This window comes from Quercus robur, chromosome 2 (genome assembly GCF_932294415.1).
Source record: "Quercus robur chromosome 2, dhQueRobu3.1, whole genome shotgun sequence".
Lineage (NCBI taxonomy): Eukaryota > Viridiplantae > Streptophyta > Magnoliopsida > Fagales > Fagaceae > Quercus > Quercus robur.
This window is the reverse complement of record NC_065535.1, coordinates 27,687,306-27,709,548: the sequence shown is the minus strand read 5'-3', so window position 1 is coordinate 27,709,548 and position 22,243 is coordinate 27,687,306. Positions and strand designations below refer to the sequence as shown.

The window sequence follows — 22,243 nt, the reverse complement described above, 5'->3', positions numbered from 1 at the left end:
TCATGATAATCTCCTTAATACTCAACTATGCGTATGCAGGGTTGAAACCTTGCGTATGAATACTTGAGAATGTGCACGCATCCTTAACACAGAAATGGTAAAAATCACATATTTGACTAAAACAACTTCAAATCTAAGAACATACATGCAAGAAAATAAGAAGGAAATACTAAAGACTAAAAAATTACACTATGGTCATATTAACATAAATCGAATAAATAAAATAATAATCAAATAAAGGACATGTGAAAAGTTCTACATATTATAACACAAAGAACATGTTAATATAACATAAAAACTGAATAAAACCACAAAAGCACTAAGAACATATTATAATCAACTCATAGCCATCTTAACACATATCTAAAGAACCATAAACATCAAACAAGTTAAGAACAAGAATAAAAAGAACCACAACAAAAAGATATGGATCCTATTAAGCAAATGAACAAATCATTGAAAGAATGCTCACCTTGCTTAAGAATCACAGTTTTGAAGTTTATTTAACCGACCCTCAGTGCCTACAACAAAGATTAGATAGAGAACAAAGGATAATAAAGAACACAATAGTTTGTAAAACGAAATTAAGAACTAGTTTATGCCTTAGTTTTGTGCTAGTGAAAGGTTTTGAATAGTTTGAAAAAGCGTGCAAAGGTGTTGTATGAGTGTTTAGAAGAGAAAATTAGGGTTTTAGAAAAGTGGAGACTCTCTCTTTAGCTAGGGTTTGGATTAGAGATAGTATTTATAAGTTAAAAACTATAATTTTCAAGGCTTTTTAGAGGCCTTTGGACGTTCCTAAGGGTTTAGGAGTTGCCCCCCATCAAAGAATGAATTTTTGGGGGCCCAAAACTTAAGTTATGAAGTCCTGGAAATGAGGGTGCGTACGCTTGGTTAAGGGTGCATACGCAGCCTCGACGAATGCATACACATGCTTGCTAAAAAACCCTAATTTCAACTGCATTGTTGGGCTGACTTAAAACAACCATAACTCACTCATTTAAAATCCAAATTACAAAACAATTTATATTCAAATTAAAACGCAGGATGTCTACTTTCTAATGAAGCAAACCTCATTCAAATATTCTTTGCGAAAACAGTGAGCAAATGTAATTTTTAGCATTGTTTTCAAAGCGGTTTGAGTACTTTTGTGCTATGATTACTTTCGAACTATTGAGAACTTTTTAATTACCCTTAGTTGAAGTATATCAAGGCATCATTAGGGCTGGGGACCAAAGGTTATTAACGGATACAAAATGAGGTGTCTACACCTAGCTACAACTGATAATCTGCACATTCGATTGTTTGATATTTAATCAAACTACCCACAGCAAGTATGTCACTCCCACAAATGGTCTTAATTTTACTTATGAAAGATAAAACAAAATAGTTTAGTCGTACATTTTTTTAATAGTATTTTACATATATTTTTCCAAAGACTAATGTGGACACTTATCTCTAATGGCATGGTAGGTGATGAGTGATGATTAACATACTAATCATACTAATAACGTGATGGTAGTGGGGCTTCAATGTGTTGGAAGCTGGAATTTTAGACTAAACTAGTCGTAGACCCACGCGTTGCGCGTAATAATATTATTGTAGTTATTATTGGTTAATAGTTAGTTTTTCATTTTCTTTCAAGTTAATATATTGACTTTTAAAAAATATACAATCTAATATATTAATTCAACAACAATGATAATAATGTTGAATAAAATAATATGAGAAGAAAAAAAGTAAAAATAAAAGATATAACAATAAACACCAAATTAATTATCTCTAAATAAATACCAAATTATTTAAATCATATTATGTATTATTAAAATATTACATTCTTATTTACTATCTTTAATTCTTACAATGCAATATGATAAATTTTAACAACCAAAGTGAAAAAAAAAAAAAAAAAAAAAAAAAAAAAACACTTAAAACACAATTAAATCGCATCAACCTAAAGTAGAGTTCTAAAAAATACAAAAATTTCTCAACCTAAAGCAGAGATGCAAAATATATATATATATATATATATATATATCACCAAAAATTGCGAGAGAAAGAGAGAGAAATAAATTTTTTTGTGAAGAAAAATTATGCATATAATGGAAAAGAGAATGCCAAATTTATACTAAAAGGATAACAATAAGAAGAAACAAAATAAAGGGAAAGATGAAGAGTGATATTAAGAGAGAGAGTAGTGGGGAGATGAAAATGTAAAGGGAAAGAAAAAGGTTGGAGAAAGTGTAACTGTTAAAAAAAGTGAGTACAATTTAATTTATTTAAATTTAAATAAAATATTATATGTTTAATTAAAAAAGAAAATATAAATAATTTAATTATATGGAGGATGTGACTAAGTTTAAATATTGAATAAAATAAGATGAAAAGATTAAAAAAGTAAAAATATAATATATATATATATATATATAACAATAAACACCAAATTACCCAAATCGTGTTATGTAATTGAATAATATATATATTATATTTATATATATATTATATTTTTTAATTTTTTTTATAACGCAATAGTATAATATATAAGAATCAAAGAGAACAAAAAAAAAACTTAAAACACAAAACTAAATCGTACCAACCCAACTTAGAATTATAACAAACACAAAAATTTATCAACTTAAGCAGAGATGCAGGGAAAAAAAAATACTCCAAAAATTATTGTGAGAGAGAGAGAGAGAGAGAGAGAGAGAGAGGGAGGGAGGGAGGGAGGGAGAAACAACATTTCTGTGATGGAAAACTATACAAAGAATGGAAAAGAAAATAACAAATTTATAGAAGATGGCGTGAATGTGAAGAGACAAAATAAAGGAAGATGAATGGAAAGATGAAGGGTGACATTAAGGTTGAGGGTAGTAGGGAGATGAAAAGGCAAGGGAGAGAAAGATGAAGAGACAAAATAAAGAAAGATGAAAAGTGATATTAAGATTGAGGTTAGTGGGGGAGATGAAAAGGTAAAGGTAAGATAAAGGTCGAAGAAAGTGCAATTATTAAAAAAAAAGTAAATGTTAAAAAACAATTATAGGAAATTGGAAAGAAAAAAGATAATGACGTGGATGCTGATGTGGCTTAACGTGAGAATAGTAACATTAAACGTCACGCTTCAGCTTTTAGTAATATATAGATTATGAGATAAGAAAAACAATCATGTCTTCAATCACTAGTTTAGTACTCTACATAGCATGGAAAACCAATATTTAACATCATCAATCATAATGAGCATCACATCAAGGGCACATCACAGCGAACCAAAAGCCCCCTTAGTGTATTGAGTGTTAAACAAAGATATTCTGGTTGAGGGATTTTTCAGTTTGGTCTCCGGAAACAAAATAAAATAAAGAACTCCCAAGCAAAATGACATATTCCCTGCAAGTAGAGACTGCTGCGCAGGTACAAGACAAGAATACAAAAACACAACAGTTTGAAAGTCCATTCTTCTAACTTTTATTAATCCATTTCTCACAACACCACTCAAGGACCTAAGACAATGATACAAAAGTCTTTTTATTAAGCCATTTCTCACAAAACCACTCAATGACCTATTCACTTATTTCAGGCTATTACATGATGCAGAAGAGCAACACCAAATGCTTGTTAATAGAATTAATTGCCCGCCATCCAAAAAAGAACAATTGCCAATCACTGTATGCTTTTGAGAGGAGGAATTCCTTGTTTCTTTATCAGTATTATTTCAAGGAGTTCTCAATCTCAATAACAAAACGGTACTTCACATCTTTCTTTATTAGCCTCTCAAGAGCTTCATTTGCATACTGAACTGGAATTACTTCTATGTTTGGGTATATTTTGTGACTAGCGCAGAAGTCAATCATTTCTTGGGTCACCTTTGTACCACCTACTAAACTACCAGAAATGGTTTTATTACCTGCAAAAAGGTCAATGCATGCAGTTCATTAAAATTTGTGTTCAAACCTGTTAAGGTAACACTATCAAACTAAAGAGTTCTTTAATCTCAAGAAATTTTCTAATCTAGAAATTGTCTAAGTACCTATATTAAGGCTTGCAGGACTGAATTTGACTTCACTTGGGAACCCCACCAGGGCTAGAACACCAGCAGTCTTCAACAGTGACATGTAGGGATCAAATGGGTGATCACCAGATGCTGTGTCAATTATAAAGTCAAATGACTTAGCCAGAGCCTACAACAACATGGCAACAATCAATCCAACAAAACTTAAAGACGGTTCATCAATTTCTGCGTTGCTTACATGAACAGGGCAACAGATGGTCTATAAGAAGTTTTTTTGTAAATCTACCTTCATCTGCTCTTGGTCAGATGAGACCACAAATCTGTTCGCACCAAGCACACTCAGGGCTTCCTCTTCCTTGGATACACTAGTGCTGAAAATTGTTACGTTCAACCCAAAAGCCTTTCCAAACTTCACTGCCATGTGACCAAGACCTCCAAGCCCAATCACTCCTAGAGATTTACCAGGTTGGTTCATTTTGTGATGCACCATGGGAGCGTACACAGTAATTCCAGCACAAAGTAGAGGAGCTGCTGAAGCCAATGGATAGTTGTCAGGTATCCTGAAGCAGTACCTACATTTTCAAGGCCAAAACTGAACTGATTTACTTTAACCTGTGTTAAAAACTTGGCAAATTCCCGAGTATAAAGTCAATAGATCAAAATTATCACATCAGATTCTCATTTCTCAATCCCAAAATCTTAAAGTTGCTTCACGAAACTATGGTTGCTATTGACTATTTTAGAACCGTAACAAAGAAATGATAATTATCTTCTTTTCCTAATGGCATGCAAAATATAAATGCAAGCTCTAAAAGCCCAACCATAAGCAAGATCTATATATTGATTTGAACACCCATCCTTGATTGCCTTCATTGAAGACTCTATAGTACCAAGTAAAAGATTGAGAATTCTGAAAGTTCAAATAGTATATAAAACACTTTGAATGTTTAGACCCTCAACTTACAAATTATCAATTCAAACTTATTATCAAACAATATATGTGTGGAATATGAACATAAGTTAAAAATGAATTGATAAAACAATCTAAACCAAATAAAATCACAATCACAATAGAAATTAAATAGCAAAGATTAAGTGAAGAGAGATGCAAACACAAAAACAACATAGCAATGTGTTATCGAAGAGGAAATTGAAGTCCTCGGCGTAAAATCTTTCCGCCACCCATCAAGCGGTTAATAATCCACTAAAGAATGAAGTTGGGATACATGAACAGCAGAAGACCCTCCAAGCCTATCTACCCAGTTTACCTCAGCCCTCTAACCTTCTTACTCCAACGAGGTTATGCTGAACATTTCTTTTCTTTAGCTTACCGGATTCCGCTATAGCCCATAGCATCAACCAATATCAATTGGTCCTTTCCTAATTGCTTCCCAAGCGCCAAGTAGCCTTCTCACATATATAGGTATGGTGAGAAAAGGTTTTGACTAATGTACCTCTCAAGGATGTAACAATGGAGAGGATGAGAGTTGAGGAATTTGAAAAGTCACTATGTAAAGATTGTGAATGAGTCAATCTTGTTTTTCTCTCGAGTTTCTCTCTCAAAATTCTCTCTAGAAGCTCTCTACATTTCGTGGGTATAAGGGGTATTTATACTTGTGTGAGAATGGAATGCGAAGAGTCAGTTTTTCAAAACAAAGCTGGCTAGCGACTTGGCCTCACGACTTGACTGAGTCACAAGTTCAAGCTACGAGCTAACTGAATGGCCAGTCTGGACTTTTTGTCCTGTAGTGCTACAGCTGGCATGACGGTTCAGCTTCTCTGCATGCTTCACTCGTGTGCATCCTCTAGCGGCTTGCCAGTCGCGAGCCACCCGCGAGATCCAATCGCGAGTCCCTACTTCAGTGCACAGTCTTGAGCATTTCTTCACACTCTCTCACACACTACCCTTATATGATTCTCACCTAAATAGTGCTAAATTACAAGCAAATTGGCACGGAATAAAGCCAACAAAATGGTTGATTAAATTCAACCTTACAAATTCAAAAAATTAAAACAATGTACAAGAAAATAATATGTCAAATATGTCATAAATTGGAATGAGGGGGAGAGAGAGAACAGCTAGCATGACAATGGAATTGTTTATAAACCTAGCCACATATGTGGTGGCATGTAGCTTATGTTCAGAAACTTGCGAATTTGCCAAAGACTTAGGCCCCTTGGGAAGCCTTACCTGACCGCCAAAATCTACAACCTCCATGTAACCCCCTTTTATCACCTCTACAAAATGATCAAATGAATTGACACAACTTCCACAAGGTGAAATTAACTCCGATTAGTATGAACCAAGACACTTCTTATTTTAGGAAGTGCTTCATGAGGTTAATAGACTTATATTTGAATACCATACTAATGTAACTGTGAATTTTGGTATGTAAAGGAAAATAAAGGAACTGAATGTAGTAGCATAAAGGAATACTTACCTTTCATGGGCAACAATGTAACTTGAATATCCTCCTTGGGTAATACTACCATCCGTGTCCACCCTACCAAAGGTGAAAACTGGTCCTTTTGCGCAATTAATTTCTTGTCCATCATTACAATACTCGCAACTTCTGCATGAGTTGACATAGGTACCCACTCCAACATGGTCACCAACTTTGAAGCGGTGAACATTGGAACCAACCTCTTTCACGATTCCTGCAATCTCATGTCTAGTGTGCAAGTATAGATAAATCAGTTCAAGGATAGTTTTTTTGTTGTTTTTTTAAGTAAAAATTTTATTGAAGGAGTAAGTGTTGGAATATTTTTATAAAGATTAAAATATTTTGAAAGTGATTTAATAGAAATCAGTTTTCTTTCTTTGATGCCTTTCCTATTATGAGTTGGCTAAATCAATGCATATTGTTTAGCTAAATTTTCCATACGTTGGAGCCTTTAAAACTATTTGGAATATTACCACTACGCACCCTTAGTGCGGTGGTCACCCCACAAGTATAAGTACTTGTGGGGTGTGGGGGGAAGGACCGGGGTTCAAGTCTCCAAGAGGGAGTTTCGCACACATATACACTTAGATTAGGCTATAATAGAATTTCTATCTTGTATCAAAAAACTATTTGGAATATTTTCCTTATTAAATCTTTTATTTTGCCAAATCTTTTTTTTAAAGGTTTAACATTAGTAAAAATGTAAAATTGATTGGTATCTTGATCTAATGATAAAGAGTTATTATCAAGAGCACCATAAGTTAAAACTTTAAATAAATAAATAAAATGCAAAATACCAATCTGTTTCTCACAATAGATTTAATTGGTCAAAGCAATAAAAGGAAACTTTATTGCTATCTATTCATCGGCAAGTACCCTTTATTATATATATATATATATATATATATATATATATATATAAAAACCACTGGGTAATATTCTATGACCGAGTTTTATGATATAAATATTGCTAGTGTCAAAAACATAATGTGGTCAATTTTTCCCTTATTTGACCCTTGCACGGCATTAGCTATTTTTAAAAACCTTTGCTTGATCATTTTTCACTTCTTTTGAGAATATATGTTTTCATATATTATTTTTAGGGGTAAAAGAGAGTAAAGAGCTCTATAATTAGCTGGATTATTGTATCCCGTTGCGGCACGCATAATGTTGTCAGTCTATTACACCGAAAATCATATAAACGGCATACATTATCTCAAGATAGTGACATGGTCTACGTCTTAACTCCACCATTTAAAAAATTATGAATTAACGGTAAATTATAAATTATTTATCATGTGTACTTTGTGCAGTAATATCTCTCAACTGTTCTCTAATTTTATGATAAATTCTAATTTATGTGAATTATTATTATTTAAATGATATTATTTTAAATATTATGAAATTCAATTTATTTATTATTGTTCTTAGTAGCAACAGGAAGAATACATCAGTTCAAGGATAGCTAAGACTACTAAATACAATTGGTCCACTTACCCAGGCACTAAAGGATACTTTGAATTCCCATGTAAATTCCTGGTCGAAAGTAAATCAGCATAACAAACTCCACAGTGTGTAATTTTTAACGAAACATCGTCACTGCCAACAGCCCTGAATAAAATTTCCCAAAATCCATTCATAATCAGAATATATTACTATAAAAACATGTAAGTATTATTTAATCATATATTGTTCTAAAAATCATAGAGGAACTCATGTATGGGATCATTATGTCAACCAATGATATGAAAGATGAAGATATATAACTCACTTCCAGGTAACTTTTTTAATAATTTCACCAACTTAAGCAAATTGCTTCTATTTTTTAAAATTAACTTAAGCAAATCATTTCCATTATGAATATATAAGAGAATAGAAGCACCTCAAGAAAATAACATAATGTATAAAAAGATCGATATGTTTGTGCTTTCAAGCACAATTAGCGTTTCTTCTCATTTGTTTCTTTTATTCTTGTCAAGAAAGGAATCTTCAGGTCTAGTACCCACTTATGTCTACCATATACAAATTTGTATCAAGAAGTGAACTTGACCACTAATCCATGCTTCATAGGACATTATATGACTAATAATTGGATAAACATCAAGATTAGGACTTTAATTAGGAAGCAAAACATGAGTATAAGCAAGAGTATATATATGACCTGCAACTCTGCAAGGCATTCTCAAAGTTCCAAACCTCAAACAAACATCAAAGTAGGAGCCCTATTCATTTTTTCTTAAAAACATGATATCACCCATTTTCCATTTAGCTTTATTTGCTTATGTATATATATATTTTTCAAGTCTCACTTATTTTAGGAATAGCTATAGTTTAATCAACTTTGCAAATTAGCTTTCAAACAAAAGCCACATCCAAACGCATTATGAATATTTGACTAGTACAAGCACATGGAAAAAATTAAGAAAAGTAAAAATAAGAACAAGGACCTGCGGCTGAAGCTGTAAGGTGATAAAACTCCAGATGGGTCTCTTGCCGCCCATGCAAGGCAGTCATCTTTTGCACTCAATGAGCTCATCTTGGACTGGTTTATGAAGAGAGAGAGAGAGAGAGAGAGATAGTATACTATAAAAGACCAATCCAATCTAATGTTAATAAGTAAGTGGATCAAACAAAGGTGCTGCGTCAGTCTTGTATTTATAGGTAGACAAGATGATACCACCGCTCTTTGCATCACACCCGACCACATCACAGTCCCAATTAAAAGGAGTTATAAACTTCAATAAGATTGTGGTAGTTTACTTTCTAGTATTTCCTTTAACTTCATATTTCATATAGAGTACTACGAACAAGTCTACAACTACCCCGCATACTTTTTCTCTTCTTTCTTTTTTTGAGAATCCGACTTGGCGACATCTTACACATAAATTATTAACTATTTTTAGAAGATAAAAAATTGAAGAGCCTGTCATAGGCAGTGACCTCCTTGTTGAGATAACCTTCCGTCAGCGCTGATGCAGGCCGTTTACCGTGACGAATGACGATTTTCCCCTGCGATGAAGACTGAATTTACAACTTTATAGTTTATAGTGCATGTATTATATTTATTTTTTGTAAATAAAATTCAATTATATTACATATTGTTAATTAAAAAACAAATAAATGCAAATGGTTAGAATTAAGAATATAAGTACTCTATCATTTGTTTCTCAAAAAAAAAAAAAGTACTATCATTTCAGTAAAAAAAAAATATACATATATATATATATATAAAAGTATAACTAGTTGCAGACTCATGCGATGCGTGAGAATAAATAATTATTTTGTAATTGTAATATAATGCATAATTTTTTCTCTAAAATTTGTTGAAGATAATTTTTTCTTCCTAAAATTAAACATCAATTGGGTCTTAAATTGATTCTTTTTTATGTTCCCATTTTCAAGTTTAGCTCAAAAATTCATTTTTTTTCCTTAATTTTTGGATTGAAAAGTATGAAATTTTATTATTATATTTTGGGCTAAACTCTTTAGTTTTGAGATAAAAATTACAACAACAAAAAAAGATGTTAGAAATTAAAAATACGAGCCCTAAAAATGCAATAAAAGTAATAAATATTCAAAAGTCCTATTCAGTCCACTTTGGTTCTATTTAGTTTATTTTGGTCCTCTTCGGTCCATTCTGTCCACTTTGGTCTACTTCAGTCCTATTCAGGCCATTAGGTTGACTTTGCTCCTATTCAGTCCACATTTGTCTTATTCGGTCCATTCTCTTCACTTCGGTCCTATCCAGTCAACATTGCTCCTATTTGGTCCACTTCGATTCTATTCAGTCCTATTAGTTCCTATTTGGTCCATTACATCTACTTTGGTCCTAACCTGTCCATTCGTTCATATTCGGTCCACTTCAGTCCTATTTCGTCCACCTTACTCCTATTCGGTCCAATTCCATCCACCTTGTTCTTATTTGGTCCACTTCTTTCCATTTGGTCCAATACGGTCCATTTGTACCCACTTCAGTCTCTTTTGGTCCATTTTTATGCACTTACATATAAGGAAAAGACATGTTTGGGTTAAGAGCACCTCTTCTAAATCTAAATTTATTAATTAATATATATATATATATCTCAAACTCGTAATATCTAAAATCATAAGTATAACATTTATTATTACTACACTTTTGTTGAGTCACATTAACGTAGTATTTTAAATCTAATATTTATGGCAATTACTCATTTGTTTTAAAATCATTACTTTTAAATGAGTTGCATGAGGTTGATTATACCTTCAAGCATGTGTGTGTGTGTGTGTAATTTTTATTTAAATAAATTATTCAAATTCTTTGTTTTCTTAAGAGAGATTATTATGATAATCAAAATTCATAACAAACTTATACTAAATATGTATAATTTATTTTCTAAATTTTATTGTACATAATTTTTTCTCCCTAAAAATTAAAAAATTTCAAAAATAATTTCCAACACTCTATTTTTACAAATCTATAATTTTATCATTTTTGATATATTTGATTGATATTGTTCTTTTTTGAAATGGTCTATATTCTTCTAACTATTGCTATTATCCATTATATTTTCCTAGTTTCTTTTGGTTCAATTAAAATTTTTAAGTTTCAAAGTTATTATTCAAATTCACATTCTCTTAAAGAGATTACTATGATAACAAAAAATTATCATATAATTGCAATTTAAATTACTTGGCCCAAACTTTTATTTTCCTTAGGTACACTGAATTGGACTGAAGTGATCTGAAATAAATCAAATGGATTGAATAGACCAAAGTGGACCAAATTGGACCAAATATACCTAAGTGAACCGAATGCAGCAAATGGGACCGAAATGGACCGCATTGGAAGGAATGGACCAAAGTAGACCAAAAATGACCAAATTGATCAAAGTAGACCGAAATAGGCTGAAGTGAACCAAATGGAGCAAACTGGACCTTATAGACCAAAGAGCAAGACTTAGGTACAGTACTTAGGTATTGTTCCTTAGATTTCCCTTTATAGATTTTGCTATGTGGATTTTTTCTCATGGGATGGAAGTGTATTTTTTAGTTAAGTAAACATATGGCTGAATCTTAAAAGGGGAACCTAAGGTACCATACCTAAGTTCTGTCCTAAAGCGAATTGGACTGAATTGACCGAAGTGGACTAAAGTAGACCGAGCTAGACTGGATAAATGAAGTGGACAAAAATAGACCGAAATAGACCGAATACCGATCTGTAATTAGCATAGCCAAGATTGTGTTTTGATATAAACTCAAATTCTTACTTCCAAAATAATAAAGTATTAACTCAAACAAAAATCAAACCGAAACTATAGGAGAGATAGAGATACTACTTGTATTGGGGAACTAAAAGCTACAACACCAAAACGTATGAACCTAAAATAGAGTTTGAAAAATCACAATGATTCATCAATATAAAGTAAAGTAAAATTTCGAGAAAGAATAAAAAAATAAAAAATAAAAGAGAATAACCACTTTTTCAAGAGAGAATGTGAGAGAAAATAATAAGAATTTATAGAAAATAATATGAAAGGAAAAAAAGTAAAATAAAAAATATAGTAATAAACACCAAATTATCCAAGTCATGTTATATTATGTAATAAAATAACATTATATTTTTATATATTATCTTTAAAATACAATAGGATAACATCTATGAAATGATTGAAATCAAAGAGAAGAAAAAAGATAACAACTTAAAAACACAACTTAATCACATCAACCTAAAGTAGAGATGCAAGAATTTTTTTTTTTTTTTTTAAATGCTCCAAAAAATGAAAAACAAAATTTTGAGAAAGAGAAAGAGAGGGAAATAACATTTTGTGAGTGGGAAAACTAAGGAAGAAAAGCCAAAAATAAGGAAGATAAAAAGAGTTGGGAAATGAAAAGGTATAACAATAAGTTTTTTTTTTTTTTTTTGGTAAACAGAGGCATATCAAAAGACTAAGTGACAGAGCTCACAGAGCAAAGCCTGGAGCAATACATCCCGCTAGCATCCTCCTCAAGGAAGGTTACAATGTCCACAGGCGGACTTTGGTAAATAATAAAATCTAAAGACTGACTAGCTCCTAGACCAGCAAGCTTATCAGCACAACAATTCGCCTCACGAAAGCAGTGCTTGAAGCAGATACGACGAAACTGAGTGGCCAACGTCTTACAATCATCCAATAAAGGAGACACAATATAGTTAACATAGTTAGGATTAAGCAGAGAATCGAGAATAGCTTTAGCATCAATCTCCACTTCTACAGAGTCAAAATTTCTGCAGCACATAATTGTAAGCCATCACGCAAACCCCACAGCTCAGCAATGATGCTATTTGCTGCACCAATCCTTCTAGAGAACCCCGTGATCCAGCGCCCGTGCTCATCTCTAATGATTCCTCTACAACCCGACTTATCCATACCTGACCCCAAAGCACCATCAGTGTTTAATTTAAACCATCCAGCCTGCGGCTTTTCCCATCTAACTTGCATAATAATCCTGTTGCAAGCCTTGGCACAAGTAGAGGCACAAAAGGTGAACTCCATGGCTCTATTAGAAATCTTCATTGCTAACCTGGGATTTTGAGTTTTCCCATTGAACACCACCTGGTTTTTGCTCTTCCATATGAGCCAGACAGCGAATAAAAAAATTGTTCTCCATGGGGAAACACAAGCCTCTCGACAGTTCCCCTCTTTTCCGTTAAATTCAAGCCACTCATGCAGCTCATCTGTCCAAAATCTTCAATCAGCCCATCGCACTCCAAGCTGGATCCACATGGGTTTAATACTCTTGCAGTCCCTCAGAGCATGTATAATTGTTTCAGGAGCCCTACCACAAAGGGGACAAGCACCATCTTCCAGCATTCCCCTTCTCACTAAACACTCCTTGACCCCAATACTATTATGACAACACTGCCAGACAAAGGTTTTGATTCTTGGAAGGATATCTATTTTCCATATCCACTTCCCTGGAAACTCCTCAGCATGCAAATCCCCCATAGCAATTTTATAGGCGCTTCTAAGGTCAAAATTACCTTGGACCGAAGCAGACCAGGCTAATCTATCCCCACCTGTAGATGTGAGAGCACACGGGGTGGCTTAAATAATATATTTGATGTGTTGCGGGATCTCACAGGAGAGGCATCCCCAATCCCAGCTACCATCCTTGAAAATGTCCCTGATTCTTAGTTGTTGATCTGCTACAGACAAAGGGCCTTGAATCATATGGCGCACCGGGCCTTTAGAAGTCCAATTATCAAACCAAAACCTGAGATTACTATTGCTTCCCACCACCCACTTAACTCCCTGGTTGAAAGTATCTGCCCCTTTCTTGACTGCTGACCATACCCTAGAGCATGGAAGATTCCTCACATACCTAGATTGGATTCTTTGAGCCGTGCAGTATTTAGCTCTCAGCACCCGGGCCCAAGGAGACTCCCTTTCTGTATGGAGCCGCCAATTCAGTTTTGATAGTAAGGCAACATTCCTTCCCTTAGCAGTTTGCAAACCCAGACCTCCTTCAGATTTCGGTTTAGTGACTTTGTGCCAACCCACCCAATGCATCTTTTTCACTGAGTCTGTTGACCCCCAAAGAAAATTTCTGTTCACACAATCCACTCCTTGCAAAATCCGGTCCAGAAGGTAAGAGCATTGCATAGCGTAAGATGGGACGGTTGAAGTCGAAGATTGGACTAATACTGCCCTTCCTGCCAACGATAACAAGTTAGCCTTCCACCCCGCTAATTTCCCCTTTACCCTATCCAAGATAAAATTGAAATCCTGAGATGAAGAATTTGGATGCTTTATAGGTATACCAAGATACTTCCCCAAATTCGGGGTAGACACAAAACCAAGAATATCACTCAACGACTCTCTAGATTCTTGATCCACGTTGGGTGAAAAGTAAACCTTAGATTTAGAATCACCGATAGTTTGCCCCGACACCAAACAAAACTCATCCAAAACATCTTTGATAATGGAACAATTTGAGGAATCCGCTTTTGCAATAAGTTGGAGAAAGTATAACAATAAGTTGGGAAATTAATAAGGAGAAAAAAAAAAGAGTTACAAAAAATGTTAAAAATGAGTGGATGATGTGGCTGCTGATATGGCTCAACAGGAGCCTAACAATAATAAACGCTATGTTCAGCTTTTAGATATATATAGATATAGATTATGAATAAAATATTCTTTGCATTCTTAAAGTTTGCATAAGTTTGCATAAGTTTGTTTTTCGTCCCTGAATTTTAATGACTTCTTCGTCCTTAAACTATTGAAAACATTATATTATTTATTCCAAACCTTAAAAAGATCTGTACAGTGCATATGACCAATAGTTTCATGCCACTTGACCAATATATCGATCCACGTCAAACATGTAAATTCTCTAATGCTAAAAATAGTACCATCTAGGATGAAAGTTAACCGAGTGAATAAAGGACAAAAAAATATAACATTTTCAACAATTTAGGGAAAAATAATACTTTTAGACATTTAGGGATGAGACTTTATCGATGGAAACAATATTTTTGCCTAAAATAAATAAATATAGCATAGCCAAGATGCAAGTAATCCACAGCTTTTCAAATGCATGAGAAGCTCTGCTCTAAAAAATCAAAAACAAAAACATGACAAGCTGAAGTAATCTTTGGATGATTCTAAAAAGTATAAAAGCTTCCCAAAGTTGGCGAAAAGCTAGGCAAGATGGAAGTAATTTCAATCTTTAGAAGAAGAACCTCTAGAAAAGGCCTATCAAACAGAGTCTTAATACCCTTTAGCATTACCGTAGGAAGTAAAGTTTTAACTACAGAAATTTAGTAATAGAGTTTATACGATATGGAGCTTTACCTTTAACTGAACAAATCTTTAGCGTTATGAGTGTTAAACAAAGATATTCTGGGTGAGGGATTTTTCAGTTTGGTCTCCGGGAAACAAAATAAAATAAAGAACTCCCAAACAAAATGACATATTCCCTACAAGTAGAGCCTGCTGCGCAGCCACAAGACGAGGACACAAAAACACAACAGTTTAAAAGTCCATACTTCGAACTTTTACTAATTCATTTCTCACAACACCATTCAAAGACCTAAGAAAATGACACAAAAGTCTTTATAAAGCCATTTCTCACAAAACCACTCAAAGACCTATTCACTTATTTCAGGCTATTGTATGATGCAGAAGAGCAACACCAAATGCTTGTTAATAGAATTAAATGCCCACCATCCAAAAAAGAACAATTGCCAATCACTGTATGCTTTTGAGAGGAGGAATTCCTGGTTTCTTTAGCAGTGTCATTTCAAGGAGTTCTCAATATCAATCACAAAACGGTACTTCACATCTTTCTTTATTAGTCTCTCAAGAGCTTCATTTGCATACTGAATTGGAATTACTTCTATGTTTGGGTAAATTTTGTGAGCAGCGCAGAAGTCTATCATTTCTTGGGTCACCTTTGTACCACCTGTAACGCTACCAGAAATGGTTTTATTACCTACAAAAAGTCAATGCGTGCAATTCATTACACTTGTGGTGCTTAAAACCTAGAAAGGTAACACTATCCAACAAAAGAGTTCTTTGATTTCAAGAAATTTTCAAATCTAGGAATTGTCTAAGTACCTATATTAAGGCTTCCAGGGCTGAATTTGACTTCACTTGGGAACCCCACCAAGACTAGAACACCAGCAGTCTTCAACAGTGACATGTAGGGATCAAATGGGTGATCACCAGATGCTGTGTCAATTATAAAGTCAAATGACTTAGCCAGGGCCTACAACAACATAGCAACAATCAATCCAACAAAACTTAAAGACGGTTCATCAATTTCAGCATTGCTTACATGAACAGGGCAACAGATGCTCTATAAGAAGTTTTATGTAAATCTACCTTCATTTGCTCTTGGTCAGATGAGACCACAAATCTGTTTGCACCAAGCAAACTCAGGGCTTCCTCTTTCTTGGATACGCTAGTGCTGAAAATTGTTACGTTCAACCCAAAAGCCTTTCCAAACTTCACTGCCATGTGACCAAGACCTCCAAGCCCAATCACTCCTAGAGATTTACCAGGTTGGTTCATTTTGTGACGCACCATGGGAGAGTACACAGTAATTCCAGCACAAAGCAAAGGAGCTGCTGAAGCCAATGGATAGTTTTCAGGTATCCTGAAGCAGTACCTACATATTCAAGGCCAAAACTGATGTACTTTAACCTGTGTTAAAAACTTGGCAAATTCTCAATTCCAAAATCTTAAAGTTTCTTCATGAAACTATGGTTGCTATTGACTATTTTTGAACCGTAACAAAGAAATGGTAATTATCTTCTTTTCCTAATGGCATGCAAAGGATAACTGCGAGCTCTAAAAGCCCAACCATAAGCAAGATCTATATATTGATGTGAACAGCCATCCTTGATTTCCTTCATTGAAGGCTCTAGTACCAAGTAAAATATAGAGAATTCAAAGAATTAAAACAATGAACAAGAATATAATGTCAAATATGTCATAAACTGGAAGGAGGGGAGAGAGAGAACAGCATGATAATGGAACTTTTTATAAACCTAGCCACATATGTGGTGGCATGTAGCTTATGTTCAATCACTTGTGAATTTGCCAAACACGTAGGTCCCCTCGGAAGCCTTACCTGGCCACCAAACTCTACAACGTCCATGTAACACCCTTTTATCACTTCCACAAAATGATAAAATGAATTGACACAACTTTCACAAGGTCACATTAACTCCGATTAGTATGAACCAAGACCCTTCTTATTTAGGAAGTGCATGAGGTTAAGAGACTTATATATGAATACCATACTAATGTGAGCAACAGCTTTAAAGATTCAGCAGATACCAACCATTAATTGGGTGCCAGAAAGGTAATTTTTTTCTGTGAATTTTTATGTGAAGGAAAATAAAGGAACAGAATGTAGTTGCATTAGAGAATTCTTACCTTTCATGGACTACAATGTAACTGGAATATCCTCCTTTGGTAATGCTACCATCCGCGTCCACAGCATTAAAGGTGTAAACTGATCCTTTTACACAATGAACTTCTTGTCCATCATTACAATACTCACAACTTCTGCATGAGTTGACATAGGTACCCACTCCAACATGGTCACCAACTTTGAAGTGGTGAACATTGGAACCAACCTCTTTCACGATTCCTGCTATCTCATGTCTATTGTGCAGGTATAGATATATCAGTTCAAGGATAGTTTTTTTATTTTATTTGTTTGAGTAAATATTTTATTGAAGGAGGAAGAGAGACTGATACAAAGGATGTGTACAGTCCCATTTCAAAGAATACATCAGTTCAAGGATAGCTAGGACTACTCATAGTATACAATTGGTCCACTTACCCAGGCACTACAGGATACTTTGAATCCCCATGAAAATTCCTGGTCCAAATTAAATCAGCATAACAAATTCCACAGTGTGTAATTTTTAATGAAACATCATCACTGCCAACAGCCCTGAATAAAATTTCCCAAGATCCATTCATAATTAGAATATATTATAAAATTATGTAATCAAGAAAAACAAATTCATCAAGAAAATTTCAAGTATCATTTAATCATAGTTCTTAAAATCATAGAGGAACTCATGTATGGGACCATTAATGTTAACCAATGATATGAAAGATCAAGATATGTAACTCACTTCCAGGTAACCTTTTTAACTAACAATTTCACCAACTTAAGCAAATTACTTCTATTTTTTTTCTAATTTACTTAAGCAAATCATTTCCATTATGAATATCTAAGAGAACAAAAGCACCTCAAAAAAATAACATAATGTATAAAAAGATCGATATGCTTGTGCTTTCAAGCACATTTAGAGTTTCTTTTCATTTGTTTCTTTTATTCTTGTCAAGAAAGGAATCATCAGGTCTAGTACCCACTTGTGTTCTACCATATACAAATTTGTATGAACAAGTGAACTTGAACACTAATCCATGCTTCATTTGACATTATATGACCACTAATAGGCTAAACAACATGGTTAGGAAGCACAACATAAGTATAAGCAAGAGCATATGACCTGCAACTCTGCAAGGCATTCTCAAAGTTTGAAACTGTTTGGTGTTATATGTGCAAGTGCAATTGTGAAACTGTTGACCATCTTTTCCTTCATTGCCCGGCTGCTTTGGAGTTGTGGGATATGGTGTTTGGTTTATTTGGAGTTTATTGGGTTATGCCAATGTCTGTTGTTGGGCTATTTGCTTGATGGCAAGGTCGATTTGGTTGCCATCGTAATGGAGATATATGGATGGTTGTTCCTCATTGTTTGATGTGGCGCATTTGGAAGGAGAGAAATAGAAGGTGTTTTGAAGACAATGAGCGTTCCGTGACTGACCTCAAGCTTCTATTTTTCAGAACTTTATTGGACTGGTTCTCTGTGTGGAGGAACCATCCTTTTTCTTCTATTTTGGATTTACTTGATTTTTGTAATGTTCATTTTTGATTTGTTCACCCCAGTATACTCCTTGTGTACTTGGGTGTCTCTCTCTTTTTAATATCAATGAATCTTTATTACTTATCCCAAAAAAAAAAAGTTTGAAGCCTCAAACAAACATCAAAGTAGAAACACTATACAGTTTTCTTACAAACATGATATCACCCATTTGCCATTTAGCTTTATTTGCGTTTGTAAATTTTCTTGAAGTCTCCCTTTTTTTAGATCAAACCATAACTACAGTTTGATCAACTTTGCTAATAAGCTTTTCAAACAAAAGCCACATCCAAACGCGTTATAAAAAATTGACAAGTAGCGCATGGAAAAAATGAAGAAAAGTAAAAATAAGAAGAAAGACCTGCGGCTGAAGTTGTAAGGTGATAAAACTCCAGATGGGTCTCTTGCTGCCCATGCAAGGCAGTCATCTTTTGCAGCCAAGGAGCTCATCTTGGACTGGTTTACCATACCATAAAGTAAGCAATCAAACACCAGTTTCCTCAAAGGAAAATATAATTGGAGAAAGAAATCAAATAAAGTTATAAAGCATTCCCACTTTAACATTTATTAAAATCAAGCAATTGAGGCTCATAGTCATAGCTTTGATAAAACAACAGGCACCGATATCAAATTAAAAAAGGTAATCTTTTTTATTAATTTATATATTCAATGGAATTCAGAAAAGCAGCTATAAAAATATTTGGGGCATTCATAAATTAAATCCAAAACTTGAGTTCTTCAGATAACGGCAACTGTAATAGATTTGAGATTAAAGTGTGCGTTGGCTTACCCCAAAGGCAGAGACAGAGAGAGATCAGATTTGTGTTGGGTTACCAGTTAGGAGGGAGGATGTTGGTTGATGACACAAACGTGAGAACAAGAATATGGATTATGGAGAGAGTGAGTGTGAGAGAGTGACAGAGAGAGAGATACTATACTATAAAAGACCAATCCAATCTAATCGAATCCAAGTAAAGACAATAAGTGATTGGATGAAAACAAAGGTGCTGCGTTAAGTCTCGTATTTATAGGTAGTCACGATGATGATACTACCACGGCTCTTTACATTACACCCGACTACGTCCGATTATTTCTAACCCACCCAATTTGGATATTCATTCATCTTTTCTTGGGTATTGACCACCATCTGATCTCCACTAGTCCCTGAAGAAGTTATAAATTTCAACGTGATAGTGATATTTTACTTTGGGAAATGTTAACGTGCCCGGTAAGGATGAAATATTGGGAAGTTCACCTAATAAGAAGAGACTAAATATATTACTAAAGTGACAAATTGAAACTCAAAGTGTTAATTTTATTGACTTTACATTCTACAGAATTGATCAAAAATCTAACATAAAGTAAAATAATGTGACATAAGATGCCCCATTAACACCACTTTTTACTTTCTAGTATTTCTTTTTTTTACTTCTTATTTCATAGTACTAGTACATACTTCTTTCTTTTTTTGGAGAATCCCCCTTAGAATAGGTTCTTTTTTTTTCTTTTTCTTTTTTGTTGCTGAGAATCCCCCTTAGAATAGATACTTCTTGGTTTTGTTGACTATTGTGGTGGGCTTTTTTGTGGTTAAAGTGGGCTGGGTTGCCTCCTGCAGTATTGGGCCCGAGTATTCTGAGTAAGGGAGTTGGAACCGGTCCAACTGCAACTCAATTTGGTCCGACTTGTGCGCAAACTATGTCTCGTCTGCCAGGAGCACGTTTACGGCGGGCAAAATGTGATGCTTATTCTCTGTTTCTGCCGCAGAAGTTTTTTTCTCCAGTTTCTGCCGCAGGACTGACTTTTTTTGCTATGTAGCAAAACTTTCTACTGTGCAATGAAGCTTCCTGTTGTGCAATAAAGCTTTCTGCCGTAAAGCCTTCTACTATGCAATAAAGTTGTCTGCTGTGCAATAAAGCTGTCTGCTGTGCTTTAAAGCTGTCTGCTGTGCTTTAAAGCTGTCTGCTGTGCTTTAAAGCCTTCTGCCATGCTTTAAAGCCTTCTGCCGTGCAGTAAAGCCTTTTGCAATGTGAATGACTGCTCTTCGTTTTTACCGCAGAAATACTTTTCTACTTCCTGCACATAAACAAATCTAAAATCCAAAGAAAATACCCATCAAACAAATGTTAGTTTAAATGGGTTAGCATATTCTCAAATATATACATACATATATGAGTATATATACTTATGCATATTCACATATACATATATAAAATATATTTTTGCAGAACATGAGAAACAAGATATATGTATATATATATATATATATATATATACTTATGGCAGGATAATGATTACTTTGTGTCAACAATGAAACACGTAATAACAAATAAAGAAGAAAGCTTCCGCAGGACAGGTTTAGCAGTATAATAGCTAACACAGTACATATAATGAAAAAGGTGCTACAGCAGAATAACTAGTACAAAAAGTAAAGATACCACAGCAAGACAACTAATGCAGCAGACGTGATAAAAAACGTGTTACGGCAGGATGACTAAATACAGCAAATATAAGTTATAATGAAAGAAATCAAATATATTTGCAATCAAAATCAAGTATTGAATCTTTCCATAGGATAAGTAAACCAAGAAAGAACCCAAACCCCAACTTGAACAACCTTGTCATAAGTTTTTGCCATCAAAGTTGTGCATTTTGGAGAATAGGCCTAAATGGCTACTAGTTATTACTTTTGGGGATATCAAAGAGTGGGTTTGCTAAGAGGGAGGGAAAAGATAGTCTATTGATGCATGCCCCTATTCCTGCCATATTTTCTCTCTTTGTTTTACCACTTTCTTTCTTTCACTCCGTTCTATTTTTACTCTTAATTTCTAACTACTATCTTGCTGTGGGTTGTTCCCCATTTTGGTCTTTCCTTTTCCTGGGTACCTCTCTCTGGGTGCTTACTACTCTCTTACCATGGGTTTTTTTTCCCTTAAGGGCTTCCCTCCATTCGGTCTCCCTCTTTTAGTGTTTTTCTCTCTTCCCCTGTTTTTTCCTCTTCTTCCTCTGTTTTTCCTCTTCCATCTCGTCCCTTTAATCTGCCGTGGTTACCTTCCTTTTATAGCCAACTAATTCAATGGGATTTCTCCATTTTACCCTTAGGGCTTCACCAATTATTTTTGGTTTGTTGTGGGCATCCTTTCAAGATTACCCACTCATCCATTGGTTGCCCCTGCCATTGCTCAGTACAGTACATGTCTGCTGCACCATTACTCATTTCACGACAAAATTCCTTTTTGTTTGTTCCTGCTGTATACCTCTACCTCACTACCTAGCTCTATGGCATGCATCAGATGGTCTCAACCATTTATTACTTCTTTTGGGTAAGATACCATCCCAGCAAGATATCTTTCCCAAAAGAAGTTACGGCAGGAAACCAAGTATAGACTCCCT

The 22,243-nt window shown here is 34.3% G+C and overlaps 2 protein-coding genes across 2 annotated transcripts; both read right to left on the bottom strand.

The window, feature by feature from the left end:
• Positions 1-3,255: 3,255 nt before the first annotated feature.
• On the bottom strand, positions 3,256-9,232 carry LOC126713146 (probable cinnamyl alcohol dehydrogenase 1). Its single transcript, XM_050412818.1, has 6 exons — positions 8,892-9,232; positions 7,942-8,055; positions 6,442-6,672; positions 4,287-4,572; positions 4,019-4,169; positions 3,256-3,895 (listed from the first exon to the last, which is right to left on the bottom strand). Exons 1-6 carry the CDS (start codon positions 9,149-9,151, stop codon positions 3,699-3,701), a joined length of 1,239 nt encoding a protein of 412 aa, XP_050268775.1. The 5' UTR covers positions 9,152-9,232; the 3' UTR covers positions 3,256-3,698.
• Positions 9,233-15,252: 6,020 nt separating this feature from the next.
• On the bottom strand, positions 15,253-19,963 carry LOC126713148 (probable cinnamyl alcohol dehydrogenase 1). Its single transcript, XM_050412820.1, has 7 exons — positions 19,644-19,963; positions 19,215-19,309; positions 17,761-17,874; positions 17,349-17,579; positions 16,290-16,575; positions 16,023-16,173; positions 15,253-15,897 (listed from the first exon to the last, which is right to left on the bottom strand). Exons 2-7 carry the CDS (start codon positions 19,301-19,303, stop codon positions 15,701-15,703), a joined length of 1,068 nt encoding a protein of 355 aa, XP_050268777.1. The 5' UTR covers positions 19,304-19,309; positions 19,644-19,963; the 3' UTR covers positions 15,253-15,700.
• Between the last annotated feature and the right edge of the window lie 2,280 nt (positions 19,964-22,243).